Raw genomic sequence first — 17,115 nt, 5'->3', positions numbered from 1 at the left:
CAATGCCAGAAAATTCTGAACTTTCTTTAATTGCACATGCTAACTTGGTATAGGATCTGTCACTTTGCATTCTCCACATTGCAATCAGATGCATTGACATGCACTGTACTTAATGATTTTATGATAGCTTCTCTGCTTCATTCACATTATAGCTCCACTGCAGTCAGTTATAAGAGGTTGGATTTGGCAGGAGGTTGAAATAGTTTGGTTGAGAATTTGTTACTGGAAGCACTAAGAGATGAGGCAGTGCTCTTCTCATGAAAGTGGCTGTTGTAGGAATATGGGGGAATGCTGGATTTTAAGAGCAATGTAGATCTAATTCACCTTCCACTTGGTAGTCGTGTAATACAACCATATTAGGAGTTGTTGACAATTCATTGTGATCAATCTATATTAGTTACTCTGTAGTAGACCAGGCAGGGTGCAAGGAAAGCCCATTGTTGGAAAGCTTTGGAACCACAGGTCCAACAATTTTTTTTCTACCCAAAGCACGCCACATTTACGATATATCGTATCTCAGATGCCCATATATTGCATCACAAGATGCTTTTTTTTTTGAAAGAAATCAATTTGATTTGCATTTGACTGAATCAATATTGATTACCAACTCTTTTTGTAGTCTGCCTGCACTGCCACCTTCTAACTCCGGCTGGTCATCTTCCAGGAGATGTTGCTGAAATCAACATCAAAGTTGACGATGTAGTGGGAGCCAGTGAGTTTCTTCACTGACCCAATTTGTCATCCACTCTACTGTCATTCCCCATATTCCTTGGACACGCTCTCCCAGGTCCAATTTTTTTGGCATTTATTTATTTTTGGTTTATTCTTTCAATCCCCATCTTGGAGACTTTGAAATGTACAATTCTGGCTATATTCAATGTATCATGATCAGATGGGAGGGAAAAAAAATGTGCAGGTTAGGTGGATTGCCATACTCAATTGTCCCTTAGTGTCCCAAGATGTGTAGGTTAGGGGGATTAATGGAGTAAATACGTGGAGTTTCATGAATAGGGCCTGTGGCTGGTGCTGGCTCGATGGGCTGAATGTCCTTCTTCTGCATTGTAGGGATTCTATGATTCAAAATAAAACAACACTTATCTTGCACTGGTGCATCACACTTGGCAACAACTGCAAATTATGCTGCACTTTATTAAAGTCCTTGGACTGTCCTCCCAAGAATTTAATCAGCACCTTTCACTGGTGGACAGACTTAGTATGGATACAGAAAGCTCTGTCTGGCGATCTCGCCTCTGACAGATCCACTCCAGCTGAAATGTGTTTGAAATATTGATATTTAACTGCATTAATCTCACACCCACACTTATGGTATAAGCCTACTCCAGACTAACCACATTCGCAGAACCCCACAGTTCAGCAGATGAACCAAGTCCACAGTGAAGCAGTGACTCAGAATATGGTTAGCCTGGCCTCGGTCTGTCCCTGTTACTCGGCTTGTTCGCTACTACAGCGTAATTGTGAATTTTGATCACGTTTACTGATCCGAGATTTTCTAATCATCGAGTCAAGCAAATTCTAACATTTTGGAAATGTGTGCTTTTCCTAAGATATGAAAGAGCAATTGCAAAGATCAGTAACGGAGTGGCGGAGAGGAGAAATTAAATAACAAAAGGGAGCAAGATTAGAGGGAGAGCTAATGAGTAAAATAAAGAAATGTAAGATGTGTCTAGAAGAGACTTGAATGGCAGAATGATGAATGGTTGCCATCCAAAAGGAAGAACACAATAAGAAGTCTGACAACACCTGGTTTAAGTCCAACCGATTTATTTGATAGTAAACTCACAAGCTTTTGGGGTTTGTACCTTCGTCAGGTGAATGGAGTTGTGGGTTTACTATCAAATAAATCGGTTGGACTTTAAACCTGGTGTTGTCAGACTTCTTACTGTGTTTACCCCAGTCCAACGCCGGCATCTCCACATCATCCAAAAGGAAGAGTCAGACTGAAACATACAAAAGGAAACCAAACAGGGTAGAGATAACGCTGTGAAATTATTGGTCTCAGTGTCAAAGTCAGAAGGTTATAAAATGTCTGATCAAAAGGTGAGACTCTGTTCCTCGAGTTTATGTTCAGTTTCATTGGGATGGGGGGAGAGGGTCGGTTGGGAGTGTTCAGTGTTAACAGTTGGGTGTAGGATGGGTAAGGGGATATCAGGTGGTCAGTCAGGGGTCAGGATTGTTCAGTGGGGGAGGGGGATCTTAGCTGGTCAATGGGAATTCCAGGATTTCCAAGTTTTTCCCAAGTTAGTGTGACTAATCCTGAACCTGCAATAGGTTTCGACTCAGATTGTTAATACAGATCAGGTTGGATGGGGTATCGATTTTTTTTATCCTTCCACCCAACTCACTTTCCTTTGACTTTGTCCTTGAGACACACAAAAGGAGAGAACTTGAAGGAATCAGGCTATAGGAACGACACTATGGACCCCTGGAGGCTGGAGGTCCAGCTTCATTTCAGGTCAGTTTGAGTCCTGCTCTCTTCCTCCCCAACACCTTCATTGGATACTCTGGGCCCCCTGTAGCAACCAGCAGACAGGGATACCAGGTAGTCGCCCTGCAACTTCTAAAGGCTTGATCCAGGAAAATGTGCTGGACCAGCCTGGTTACAGGTGCAATGCCCATAAGGGGGAAAAAAAACAGTAAAATAACAAAATAGAATACTGGCCTCCTTCTGGGTGGATATCTACTGCACAGCGTGAATCTGGTGCCTCGAGGCAAAACTTTGCTGCAGAATGTCTTGTGACTGTAGAACTGAGTGTTGAGCCTGGCTGACCACAAAATGAGTGGAGTAAAGTGTCCATTATGTTAGCAGACTTTAAAATATGGAGCTGAATTTTATCCAGGGCAGTCCAAGGACTTGTGGAAGGCAGTGTCCAAGTGGACCTGCTTACTGTCGACTGGGAAATAAGCTAGTGCTGCACTAGAGAGAGGACACAGTAAGAAGTCTCACAACACCAGGTTTAAGTCCAACCAGTTTATTTGATAGTAATTCCACAAGCTTTCCGAAACAGTGTTCCTTCGTCAGGTGACATGAACCCCAGATCCCGGTTGAGGCCATCCTTGTGTGTGGAATTTGGCTATCAGTCTCTGCTCAGCGACTCTATGCTGTCGTGTGTTGTGAAAGCCACCTTGGAGAACGCTTACTCGAAGATCAGAGACCAAATGCCCGTGTAGCCAAGTTCTGCACACATGAGGACGGCCTCAACCGGGACCTGGGGTTCATGTCGCACTATCTGTAACCCCCATGACTTGCCTGGGCTTGTAAAATCTCATTTACTGTCCTGCCTGGAGACAATACACATCTCTTTAACCTGTGCTAATGCTGTCTGCACTCACATTGTCTGCATCTTTAAGATTTGAATAGCAGGTTGGCTGCAAAGACTTGCATTCTAATCAATATTCTGTAAACTGTGTGCGTCTTTATATGCCTTTCTCTGACCAGAACCTTCCACACACCTAACGAAGGAACAACATTTCCGAAAGCTTGTGGGATTATTATCAAATAAACTGGTTGGACGTAAACCTGGTGTTGTGAGACTTCTCACTGTGTTTACCCCAGTCCAGCGCCAGCATCTTTACATCCAGAGAGAGGAGTCAGCGTTGAAAGGGGAAGGGGAAGAAGTGGCCCATTGGTGGTGGTCAGAATGAGCGTCGGTTGATGAGTGTTAATTACTAGCTCTATTACAATGTTTATGCTGGTGGCTTTCCATAATAAATAATACACGACCCAAGAAATTCCAGAAGGATTAAAATATTTTCACATGAACCTCCTTCCACCCAATTAACGAGCTAACATGGATCTGAATTTCCATTTTCCAGCTGAGAACAGTCACCATTTGTTACCTTCTCCTCAGGTGGATGAAATTATGTTGACATTGAAGCAAGCATTCACTGCAGCTGCTGGCCATCAAAACATGAAGATTCAAGCTCAGCTGTGTGAGGGATGTCCAATGAGCTGCCTTCACAAACTGTGTGAAAAGATAGAGGGTATTGTATTTAAAATCCTTCATCATCATCTTCCTGTTTTTCCCCATGCAATTCCTGCTGTGCAATGGCTCCATCACATATATTGTATGCACTGTACCACTGCTATTAACTAAGAGTGGTACAAAGCACTCCCTGGTCCAAAAATTACAGTTGCTTTCTCAAATGTTTTGTTTTCACGTTACGTCCGGTCTTCGAGGTTTGCCAAAGGTTTCCTGTTATAGACAGATACTAGGCAAACAACGTTTGTGCATGACAAAATACAGAAAGCACTTCACATTATTACAAGATTACCAGAATTTAGAATTAGAATGGAAGCACTTTATTACTGTAAAGGAAACTATTCATTCTCCCAACACAGCTGTGAGAACCTCTCCCATCTGCACCTCCCACTGCAGTCATGTGCCCTGTGGGAGAACCTAGTTTACACAACAGCTTTAACTTTATTAACACATCAGCTCATCTGTCCAGTCACACCATTGCTTTTCTCTCCTCATTTTGTTCCCGCTCATGCACACAGAAGTTGACATTGCAGTGACTAAAGGAAACCTAACGGTCAACATTACATGAGATCAAATTAAGCTGTATGTATGTGTGCGTGCCACCCCTGCAAATGATGAGTTGCCTGAGCAACACATTCTCCAGTCATGCGGTGGTGATATGTGCGGGACCGGAGACTGTCGGCCTTTATTCCTACTTCACTGTCTCTTTCGATATTCTCTTGGGATGAAATTAATGAAAATACATTTCTCAGCTTTTGGTTTTGTTTCTGGATGGTGGGCGGTACGTGAAGGATACTAAGTACTTGATCTCTTTAAATTCAAACTTTTAAAACTGCATTTCTCAATTTCTATTGGTAGGTGCAGTACTGATTGGATAATTGCCTTATATCCATGGGATAAAAAACTTTGACTGGAATTTTCCCATCCCGCCTGTCATGGGAATCATAGTGAGCCGGGGGCGGGCAGGCAGGGTATAGACTATAGGTAGGAAGACAACTGGAAGTTTTAAAGCAGTGCTAGTCTTACTATTGGAACAGCATTACTGTTTATTCAAGCATGGATAATACTTACTGGAAAACCAGAAACTATTTGTCTTTGTAAAGCTTCGTATGGAAAGACTCCTGAAGTTCAACTAAATAGTCTGGAATATTAGTCTTTACAATGGTGACCATGACAGATATCATTGATTGTCATAAAAACCCAACTGGTTAACAGCTGTTTTTAAGAGAAGAAACTCTGTGGCCCTTATTCAGTCTGACCTATATGTAACACCAGACCCACAGCAAAAGTCTGAAAACATGTACCAACCGACTCGAGAACAGCTTCTTTCTTGCTGTCATCAGACTTTTGACCAGTCCCATCATATATTACGCTGATCTTTCTCTTCACCCTACCTGTGACTCTATTTTCTGCATGTCCTCTTTTCCTTTTCCCCTTTGTACTTTATGTACAGTATGTTTTATCTGTATAGTGCACAAAAAACAATACTTTTCACTGTATCCCAATATATGTGACAATAATAAATCAAATCAATGTGGTTCACATTTAGCAACCCCTCTGAAATGGCTTAGCAAGCCACTTGATTCAAGGGCAATTAAGGATGGGCAACACATGCTGGCCTTGTCAGTGACAGCCATATCCATATCCCATTAAATATTTTTTTAAAACTTCCTTCTTTGCCCTTATTACCCTTACTGGAATGATAGTTCATTCATCTGAGTAGGAGTTGAACTGGGTACAAAGGATAGAATCATGTTGAAAGATGTATAGTGTTTTTCAAAGTTTGTTCATTGAAAGAGAGAATTCAGTGCTGGAAAACCATCCAGTTGCACTCCAATGATTAAGGTTTTTTTTTACTTTCTGCTAGGCCTGCACCCTTCAAAAGCTAAGGTGGAAATTCAGAAACACTTGTCAACATTTAACAACAAAGATCAAGGATCAATCTTCGAGGAAGTTCAGGTAATTTAAAATTCTAGTTATTAAACATAAATGGGAAATGTAAACTTCAGGCTTTTCAGTGTTGATACGAGACTGGTAAATGTAAAGGATGTGTGCTTTAATGTGACATTTTTTAACTTTCTTTAATTCATTTCTGGCTTGTGGGCATTGTAAGCAAAGCCAGCATTTATAGCCTATAACTAATTTCCCTGAAGGTGGTGGTGAGCTTAATCACTGTAATGCTCTGGTACATTTAATGCATCATTCATGTAGCTATCATTCAGTATGGGTGATAATGCATTGCCTTGCCTCAATCCATCTTTTAGCAAAAGAAAGTTTCAAACAGTTCAATATTTTTAAAAGATGTAAAAAATTCCCACAGTAAATTTTTTAAAAAGGCTTTGAACTCCCAAGCTACCGGTTTCTCAACAAGAGATTTCTAAGCCATTAACTCAAAAGCCTTCATGAAAATCAATAATGCAAGAAATGTAAGTAGCAATCACCAAAGCCTGACAACATTCTACTAATTGAGTAAAGCCACAGCTTATCCCATACATTCCCCTGACACTGACTCCATCCCTTCCTTGTTCATGATTGCAGGCTGAATCAACTTGTTTGCAACGTCCAGTGTTCTATTTAATTCTGAGTGAAGGTTCTGGCCCCATTCTCTAAGATCTGTCTTAGCCCATGAGCTGCTGAAATCCTCATCCATCCTTGTTGCCCCCAAACTTCACTATTCAACAATCTCCTATCTGTCCTCTCATTATAAAATAACGTTAATGATAGACAATGCACCATGACAAGACTTGGGCAATCTCAGCTGTTTTGACCTTGCAAAAGTTCTTCTTTCTGATATTTTCTCAATATCTGAGTGCACACACAGGATAAGGACTCAGTGTCAGGTCCAAAGGAATCGGGAAATATTGTCTGAAGCAATGCAGCAACAGCTAGGTCATTTTGCTTTCTCTTCATAAAAGCAAATTACTGCTGATGCTGGAATCTGAAACCAGAAGAGAAAATGCTGGAAAATCTCAGCAGGTCTGGCAGCATCTGGAAGGAGAGATTTCAAGTCCAGCTGACCCTTTGTCAAAGCTCTTTCGCTTACTGTTCACATGTATTTGAATGAGTGGATGATTAATTTTGTCCCTTTAGTGCCTTAACCATTTTTACACAGTTAAAAACATTGTTGATTATGATTATTAGAAAATATTTAATTGAAACTAATTTTCTACTCATAGAAAATGAAACCAAAAAATGAACTGGAAGAAAATGAACTTGTTCTGTCAATGCTGCGGCAGTTGTATGAGGGGAAACAGAGGCTGCATGTCCACAATGGAGACACAAAGCAGGTACAGAGTCCTGCTAATTTTGGGCATTAACCTCCTTAAAACTGCTTCCTTACTGAATATGAAATAACAAATCCTAGTGTTGTGTGTCCAATACAAAGGCTTGGTTTCCCAGTCAGCACTTTGATTATTGTTGTGAAGAGGGTAAACTGTTCCTATTCGCTGAGAGCTAGCGTTCATTCTAGGGGGCTTTATTGCAAGTTACAGAGAAGTTGGACTTATTCAGTTTGTATCCTGCCCTCAATACAACAATTGCTCGGATCGGAGTTTGTAATTTTTTGCTGATCTTGTATTTATTTTCAGAATTCACAAGGCTGCACACAGCCTTCAAATCAGAATGAACAACCTTCTCTTTCTGGCCGCTTCAGACTGGACAACTTCAAGATCAAGGCCAAAAAGTCCTTGGCAGAATCGTTGGAGAATATTTTATCAATGGTGAGTATTCCATTGTTTCTTACGGAAAATCTCCTTGTGTTGGTGTGATATGGAGAGCTCACCTCTGCAAGTTAATTTTGCCTAATAATCACCAGATTAAAATGCCTCTCAATCCCTCTCTTCCAAATGATACTGAGAAGTTCCCAAGGTTTTTGCTTTCAGAACTCCATCTGAAAATCCATTCTAAGCATTTATAATCACTCTCTAGATGAAGAGCTTCCTGTTAGCAGCCCTCAATTTACCATTTGCTAATTTGAACCTGTGGACTCTCATCTAATTGAAAGTCATGTTCATGAACCTGCCTTTGTTGTACCATTTAGTATCTTACATATTTCTAAGATCACTCCCCCAGAGTGCCTCTTCTCAAAGTGGAAAAACCCCAGTTTTTTTGGTAGTTCCTCGTGACCTAGATCCCTGAAACCTGACATCAGTCTTGTAGCTCTCTGCACTTTGGTCAACAGTTGAATGTCTTGAAGGTCTTGTGGCTAGATTTAAGCTGTGGTCTGACCACAGCACCGTACAACTTGATGGCATTTTTGTCTGCTTTAATAACCTACTGTCATAACCTCGTATTAAAACATTCTAATATAAAACTAAATGCTGCGAATGCTGGAGATCTGAAATAAAAACACAAATGTGCTGGGAAAAGCTCAGCAGGTCTGGCCACATTTGAGGAGAGAGAAACATAATCAACATTTTGCGTCCAAGATGAATCAATGTGAAGAGTTATATTGGAATCGAAACACTAACTCTGTTTCTCTCTCCACAGGTGCTGCCAGATCTGCTGAGTCTTTCCCAAGTTTTGTTTTAATTTGAATATTCTATTGCCTTAATAGAACATAGAACATTACAGCGCAGTACAGGCCCTTCGGCCCTCCATGTTGCGCCGACCATTGGAACCAATCTAATGACCCTCTAACCTAAACTATTCCAATGTTATCCATATGCCTATCCACTGACCATGTGAACGCCCTTAAAGTTGGCGAGTCCACAACTGCCGCAGGCAGGGCATTCCACGCCCTTATTACCCTCTGAGTAAAGAACCTACCTCTGACATCCGTCCTATAACTACCACCCCTTAATTTAAAGCTATGTCCCCTTGTGTTGGCCATCACCATCTGAGGAAAAAGACTCTCACTGTCCACCCTATCCAATCCTTTGATCATCTTGTATGCCTCAATTAGGTCACCTCATAACTTTCTTCTCTCTAATGAAAATAACCTCAAGTCCCTCAGCCTTTCCTCATAAGAACTTCCCTCCATACCAGGCAACATCCTGGTAAACCTCCTCTGCATCCTTTCCAATGCCTCCCCATCTTTCTTATAATGCAGCGACCAGAACTATCCGCAATACTCCAAGTGCGGCCGCACCAGAGTTTTGTACAGTTGCAACATGACCTCACAGCTCCGAAATTCAATTCAATCCCTCTACCAATAAAAGCTAACACACCGTACGCCTTCTTAACAACCTTATCAACCTGGGTGCCAACTTTCAGGGAGCTATGCACATGTACCCCAAGATTTCTCTGCCCGCCAACACTACTGAGTCCTTCCATTAGCCCTATATTCTGTACTCCTGTTACTCTTACCAAAGTGAATCACCTCACACTTTTCCGTATTAAACTCCATTTGCCACCTCTCGGCCCAGCTCTGCAGCTTATCTATGTCCCTCTGCAAACTGTAACATCCATCCTCACTGTCTACAACTCCTCCAACTTTGGTGTCGTCAGCAAATTTACTAATCCATCCTTCTACACCCTCATCTAGGTCATTTATAAAAATGACAAACAACAGTGGCCCCAAAACAGATCCTTGAGGTACACCATTTGTAACTGAACTCCAGGTTGAATATTTCCCATCGATTACCACCTTCTGTCTTCTATCAGCTAGCCAATTCCTGATCCAGACTGGGTTAGTAAATCACCCTCAATCCCATGCATCTGTGTTTTCTGCAATAGCCTACCATGGCTACTGCAGAAATTGTCCACCCAATTCAGCAATCAACAGAATGTTAATATGTCTGTAGTAGTCCTACTTCATCTTTCAACACCATCCATGGAATAATGAGATAATTTTTCCTTCCTTTACACTCACTTGTGTCACATTCCACCTGCCATTGTTCAGCCACTTACACATTTTATCCAATTTATTCTAATTTCTGAGCGGCAAGCTTCATGTCATTCTCCCTGCAACTAGTTTGATATCATCTTCAAATTTCATCAATTTAAACTTGCTTCTGAATCCAATTTATTGAAGTTAACTAGAAGCAGTAGTGGTCCCACAATCAATCATTGGAATATCTCAGTCAACATCCCAACCCATTCCCCAACTAACCAACCCAGTTCTGTAACTCAGCCAACAAACATGCATTATTTTTTATATTTCTGAAACTTTTTATGTTTAACCATGATTTTACTCTGAGTTGCCACTGCTTTGAGTTCATTTTGTGCATCCTGTTGTGCTAAACTTTGTGAAGTACATCATGAAAGCCACCAAAACATCACAATACTTGGTTATATCATGTTTCTCAAAGAAATGAAGGAGGTTGGTCAGACAGGATTTTCCCCATCAGTACGAGTGGAAACTGCTGTTTATATTTGTCTGTCGTTGAATGCATAATCCTCAATGTTACGGCAGATAATCAATACCATTATTACACGCTGGTTGAAGTAAATTAATGTAGATGCCTGCATCTGATAATACAATGAGTGTAAAGATGTGTGACCAGGAAAATGGAAGGCATGAGGTGCATTTAAGAATTCTTGGATTACAATCTTTGGAGAAGACTGATTTTTGGTTTAGTTGAAGTTTATAAGCTGACACGTGGTCTTACTACCACTATGCCTGAAAAGTCCTTCACTCACAATTAGTGTTTTTCGTGGTCATCAATATGAAGTCCAGAAATTTGGTTCATATCTTGATATTCATAATTTTTTTTTTCTACATAGGATTGTTGATACTTGCAATGCTTTGCTTGATTTTGTTGTCAGTGCTGAAAATGTAGGGAGTTGTTAGAAACATAGTGTGATTTCTATGTATTAATTGTTTGATGTTGTTGCAGTTCTTGTTTTTAATACTGTGCCTATGTGCTTTGCACTGTATGGCAATAAAGATAAAAAGATAAATGATTGTCTTTTTGTAGATTAATCATTCTGCAAATAAATCATTAGTGTCCGTTGCTTTCCCTCACAACTACTCTCAATGGTTCACAATTTCCTCTTTAGCTTCATTTTAGTTGAAAGTTAAACAGTTTGAAGAAGGCAAATGGTCTTATACAGCTTCTATAGAAATAGTTCAAGAGTTTAAACTCTCAACCAGATTGCTGCTGTTAAACAGAGTTTATTAACAATCTCATTGAACATATGAAATAAAAACTGAAAAAAGCTGCAAAGGAAAAGCCATTGACGTGAAACATTAACTGTTGCTCTCCCCACAGATGCAGCCTGACCAATTGAGTATTTTCAGCATTTTCTATTTTTATTACAAATTTCCAGCATCTGCATATTTGATTCACTGCCACTTCTTTTTAGAAACACTTGAAGAGCTTCTGCTCTTCCCTCTTTCTACTTGTCTCTTTTGACCTTGTCCATTTCCATTTCATGTTCCCAACATCTGCAGTATTTTTATTTTGCAGATGGGACAGCACATAATGGACCAAAACCAATTTCTGCAGCTGACAGGTTTAAAGCATTCAGCCCAATCTGCAAGCATTTCTGCATCCTGGGTTTGCAGGGACGTCATGCCTAATCCTCTGTCAATCAAATTGATGAGGACCTTCTCATGTCTGTCTAGTGATCCACGAAAGTTAGGTGGGGATAGTTTGCTGCCTTCTCCACTGTGTGGTTTCTGGTGATGAAGGAGTAAAGTATTAAGGGAAAAACGGGCAGCTGTTATTACAGAAAGGAGATGTTTCATTTTAGTTCATTCTGATGGACGTTGACTCACCTATTGACACTGCAGGAAGGGGCAGGCAGCAACAAAATTATATTGGGCTTGTGGCTTCAATTCTTTAAAAGTCATTTCCCACTGATAAAAGAGGGGGATAAAGATACAAAGCAGTAGGCCTAATGTCACTATCAGCCTGCCAACTTTGCTGCATTTGAGTCAGACTTATCCAACATACTTTACTGAGAAAGACTTAAGAGCTTCTAACAGAGCGGTGCTGATTGAGAGAAACAAAATTGTGAAATAGTGCCACCTACAGAAATTGAATTAGTAATTCGACGCAATCATTGACATTACTGACCAATAACACAAACAAAACTTACTGCCCTTCACGGAGCATTCTGCAATGAAATATTCAGATTTTGGCAGATCCCTTTTTGTAAATGTGTTGTCTGATGTGATTTTGAAAACTGTGCTCTGCCTTGGGCTGGTAAATATTTGTTTAAGTTAATGAGCATGAAATACTCATGGGAGTTATTCTGGCATGAATTAGCTGATCATTGTGGTGAACTGCATTGCATCGGAAGATTTTTAAGTTAACAATTAAGTGCGACAGCTGTCTCTGATTCACGCTCCCCAAACACTACCCCCCCCCCCCCCCCCACCCCCCGTCCCCCGTCCCCCGTTCCAGATCTTCTTCTTGCTGCTTGTGTTTGTTTCTGTACTCAATTAAAAACTACAGAGCTGGATTAATTTAATGTTGATAATGGGTTCTCAACCCACTGGTTATAAAACCAGTGGGAAGCCACGTCGCATCTGTTGGGGTGGCCTTACCAGATTAAGTGTCTCACGGGAATTTAACAGGCCAGCTTGGGTCCTTCCCTGGGATTTAGCACCATGAGGAGGAAATCACACCCCCTGAAAGTTGCTGGACAATCAGAGGCTTGCAGCTCACTGTTGCCAGCAGTGCAACCAGGAGTAGTGGCTGCGGGGGAGACTTCACCAGAGGATCATTGTTGTTTCCCTAGACATAGTTAAGTGAGGGTAGGATGGTGATCATAGGAGGAGGCCAGGACATGGCGATTTTCAATATTCCCCTCCCCTCGCTATTGCTGCCTTTTGTTCGTTTGCAATTGGCTGACAACAAGGGATTTCTATATGAAGGGCTTATCCTTTGTATCTCTTTTATAATTCATTCACGTGACGTGTGTGTTGCTGGCTATTGTGCATCCCTAACCGTCATTGAAAAGGTGTTGATGATCTGCCTTCTTGAATAATTGCGGTCTGTGAGCTGTAGGTACACCCACAGTGCTGTTAGAAAAGGAGTCCCAGGATTTTGACCCAGGAACAGTAATGTATTTCCAAGTCAGAATGGCTTAGAGGGAGCTCCCAGGTGGTGACGTTCCCATGTATCTGCTGCTCTTGTTCTGGATGGTGGCATTTGTGGATTTGGAAAGTGCTGTCTAAGGAGCATTGGTGAGTTCCTGCAGTGCAACTTCTAGATGGTGCACACTGCTGCCACGGTATATCAGTGGTGGAGAGAGTGAATGTTTGTGGATGGGATGTTAATTAAGTGGGCTTCATGTTGTTGAGCTTCTTGAAGTGTTCTTGGAGCTACACTCATTCAGGCAAGTGGAGGGTATCCATCACTCCCATGACTCATACCTTTATAGCTGGTGGTCAGGCTTTGGGGAATAAGTGTGTTACTCGCTGCAGGCTAGCTAAGTTCTCCTGTCTTCTTCAATTCCATCACAACATATTCATGGCTGCTACCTAGCAGTTCCTGTTTAGTGCATTGGCTCAACAACGGTAGACACTGCATCGCACAGGTAATTGAGCTCAGCTTCCAAGGATGGTTAAAGTCGTTACTTAATGCTGCCATATTTTCCTGGAAGGCAAGTGTCAATAATGATACTTCTTTTCCTAGATCCAGCTGAAAGCCTCTTCCATTGCCTCTCTTCAGTATCACAATCAAAGGCGTTTGAGACGCCCTTTTCCATTTCCTATAAGGGTGGAGGCGTTTGTGGCCTCGGTTCAATGCTGTCCTCTGATGGGATAATCAGAATCAAGCATCTAACTGCAGGAGTATTGACCCTGATGTGCTCGTTCCATGACAAAATGGCTTATCAGTAACCTCTACATAATATACCACTTGTTATTTTGAGCGTTGTCCAGAATACAGAGCATTGTTGGCAAGAAACTACAAAAGATCGTGAATGTAGCCCAGTCCATCTTGCAAACTAACCTCCCATCCATTGATGCAGCCAGCGTAATCGAGGACCCCACATGCCCCGGACACACATTTCCACCTTCTTCCTTCAGGAAAAAGATACAAAAGTCTGAGGTCACGTACCAACCGACTCAAGAGCAGTTTCTTTTCTGCCACCATCAGACTATTAAATGGACCTACCTCGCACTAAGTTGATCTTTCTCAACACCCTAGCTATGACTAACACTATATTCTGCACTTTTTCCTTTCCTTCTTTATGAATATGTTTTGTCTGTATAGCGCACAAGAAACAATACTTTACAATACATGGGACAATAATAAAACAAATCAAAAAAAATTACAGACTTTTATGAAGCTCTAATTAACCAGAGGCAGATTTACACCTATATTTCTTTGAAAACTAGAATTCCTGTTGTAATTACTTTGTGGTTTTCTCTTGCAGGGAGGATCTAGGCTCAAAAGTCAAGCAAGCGCTGAAAGTACAGTGTCAGAAAAAACAACTTTAAGTGTATCAAGTTCTGACCTATCCAAGGTGAGTTATCTGCCCATAAAACTACACTGCATGGGTTTGGGTAATTGGTTTAATGATGTATTCTCCATCATTGCAAAATTTCATGGAAGATAGAATACAATTTATGCAGTAATTTCGTGGGACCCCACACGCCATATTGCTGGAGCTTTAAGTAAAATTTATAAGAGCGGCAAATTAAGATAATTTGGTATCAATATTGGCTGATCTATAATAACAATGCAGAACAGTTACTGCAGTAAAAGTAATGGCATGGGATTGTGGGAAGGGGCGGTGGTGGGGGTGGGGGGGGGCAGCCAAGAACTACAACTATTTGAGTGATTTTTTTTTTCTCTGGGAAGCCTTGTTTCAAAATGACTATCATGTGGAAACAAATATTTCAAACAGGGAAGCTGGAAATGCCAGCAATCCTTTTTTATAATTCCAAGAAGTTTGTAACATTTCGTTTCAACATAATCCTGTTATACTCATTAGGAATTATTAATGGTCTGTTGACCTTATTCCCATATCTCCATCCTATCCCCCATGTTACCTGATATTGTTAACTGTTCCCTTTCTAACCCTAACCTACTGTCATTAGCCCTTCATTGTAAAGCCCCCTTAGACCCCTCTGTCCTTGCATACTATCGCCCCATCTCCAAACTTCCCTGTCTTTCCCTTGTCCCTGAATGTGCTGTTTGCCTTCATGCCCTTCTTTCCTGCGACTCTATTCAGAATTTTTCAATCAGGCTTTCTCTCCAACCACAGAAGTGAAACAGTCCTTTTTTTAAAAAATGTCAAACGATGACGTCCTTTACAACTGTGACAATGGTAAGCTATCCCTCCTTGTCCTTATTCACTTCCCTCTGATTTGTCAGACTACTTATCCAAAATCCAATACTGAATGAACAGGAATCTCCTCCAACTAAATAAAGGGAAGACCAGCATCATATTTTTTGGCCCCATTCACAAGCTCCACTAACTCTCCATTGACTGTGCCCTTGTGCTCGGATCTCGCAAATCTGCCAACCAATCTTACCCTGAGATGAGCCAGTTTCTTCTATCTCTGTAACATCGTTCATCCATCTCTGGGTCATCTACTGCTGAAACCCTCAAGCATGCCTTTGTTACCCTGGAACCCAATTATTATAGTGCTCTCTCGGCCAGCCTCCCATTCTCCACCCTTCTTAAACCCGAACCCATCCTAAACTTTGCCCTGTTTGCTCATCACCTTTGTGTTCACTTAGTTCCTGGTTAAGTAGCACCTCAATTATGAAATTTTCCAATTCCTCCATAACTTCCCTACTTCGATAAACTCCTCTGCTGTAAAAATCCACCAATATTTCTGCAGTCCAATTCCTGCCTCTTGTGCATCCCCAATTTTGATCACTTCACCATTGGCACAGTAAGAAGTCTTACAACAACAGGTTGAAGTCCAACAGGTTTATTTGGAATCACGTGCTTTTGGAGCACTGCTCCTTTATCAGGCATTGGATTTTAAGCAGGTGTTGTGAGACTTCTTACTGTGTCCACTCCAGTCAAATGTCAGCATCTCCACATCACGTTCACCATTGTGGCTGTGCCTTCAGCTGCCAAGGCCCTGGAATCACCTCCTTTTAAAACTTCTCATGCCTCTAGCTTTTTCTTCTCCTTTTTAAGTTCCTTAAAATCTACCTCTTGGGCCAAGATTTTGGTCATCTGACCTAATATCTCTTTGTTGTCAAATTCTGTTCAGCAATACTCCTGTTAAGTGTCATGGGCCATACAAAAATGAAAGGTTTTTTAAATCAGTTTTATCATTCGGGTAGGTCTCATACTTTAAGTTCAGAATATTAGACTTTCTGGTGAGTTGATGGCCTTTGGTGCTAATGTACGTTTCAAACAGTTTAGCATCAAATGATGTTACAGGTTCATGTGTGTCAGCATTACAAAAACCAGAAGAAAATTGGAGGTTAGTTTATTAGTGTGCCTAGCTGAAAGGCATCTACCCCAAAACCCAAATTTATCTGAAACTGCTCCACTTGCAATGATATTGATTCTATTCAGAAGATGGTGAACAATTCAGTTTTAAATTCACAATGTCGTGATTTATCTAAAATTTCATACTAGAAATTGGAATTGACCAGCTTGAAGCAAAATGGGGGTCTGCTTTGATCGTGCTAATCACACTGTGATCTCTCTTGTGAGCGTGTTAATTAGAGTCTTCTAATTTGTAAATGTTGCAGATCTCTTTTTAATGGCTACAGTCACTGTGAAATTGCACTTAGGTTTCGATTAAGTATAATGGTGCAATTCTCACAGTACTGATCCTTTGGCACACTGCCCATGGAAAGTTATGACGAAATGGCTTTTCCTCAATGCATCGGTGCTTAGGTATTGGCATAAAGATAAACAACGTCTGAAGCTAGTGCAGTTGTATCAAGCGGGAGAGATATACAGATGTGAAAAGAAATGGTGTACAGTAAGTCTTTTTTAAAAAAAAAGTGCCTTCACAGGGCAAAGGAACTAGGAAAAATGGAAGGAGAAACCGGTGCAAAGTTTTTTCCACAGTTGTCATCATCCAGGCAAAAGGGTTTGGCATATTGGCATTAAGGGAGCTTAAGTATTGCTGCTGGTGGGACAAAGGCCTGGAGCTTGAGACGCTCCACCTGATGGTAGAAGCATGCAACTGCAGGAGTGATTTTGCATCTACAGTGATGATGTCCCAATGAGGATTGCATGCATAAATGTAATATATATTGTGATATAGATGTCCACTTGGAACTGTGGAAAA

General features: G+C 41.1%; 1 protein-coding gene across 6 annotated transcripts in view; it reads left to right on the top strand.

The window, feature by feature from the left end:
- Positions 1-17,115, top strand: part of tbc1d1 (TBC1 (tre-2/USP6, BUB2, cdc16) domain family, member 1) — a 230,805-nt gene that overhangs the window by 102,536 nt on the left and 111,154 nt on the right. For all 6 annotated transcript variants that reach the window (XM_080188934.1, XM_080188925.1, XM_080188916.1 and 3 more), the window contains exons 5-9: positions 3,870-4,002; positions 5,869-5,960; positions 7,178-7,288; positions 7,589-7,720; positions 14,277-14,366. In XM_080188934.1, the coding sequence (XP_080045060.1) occupies positions 3,870-4,002; positions 5,869-5,960; positions 7,178-7,288; positions 7,589-7,720; positions 14,277-14,366 (558 nt within the window). The remainder of the gene's footprint in view (positions 1-3,869; positions 4,003-5,868; positions 5,961-7,177; positions 7,289-7,588; positions 7,721-14,276; positions 14,367-17,115) is intronic.

The sequence above is a fragment of the Carcharhinus amblyrhynchos genome, chromosome 1, assembly GCF_965287045.1.
Source record: "Carcharhinus amblyrhynchos chromosome 1, sCarAmb.v2.hapA, whole genome shotgun sequence".
NCBI classification, from domain to species: domain Eukaryota; kingdom Metazoa; phylum Chordata; class Chondrichthyes; order Carcharhiniformes; family Carcharhinidae; genus Carcharhinus; species Carcharhinus amblyrhynchos.
The sequence above is the reverse complement of the archived record's forward strand: the minus strand, read 5'-3'. Positions and strand labels throughout refer to the sequence as shown.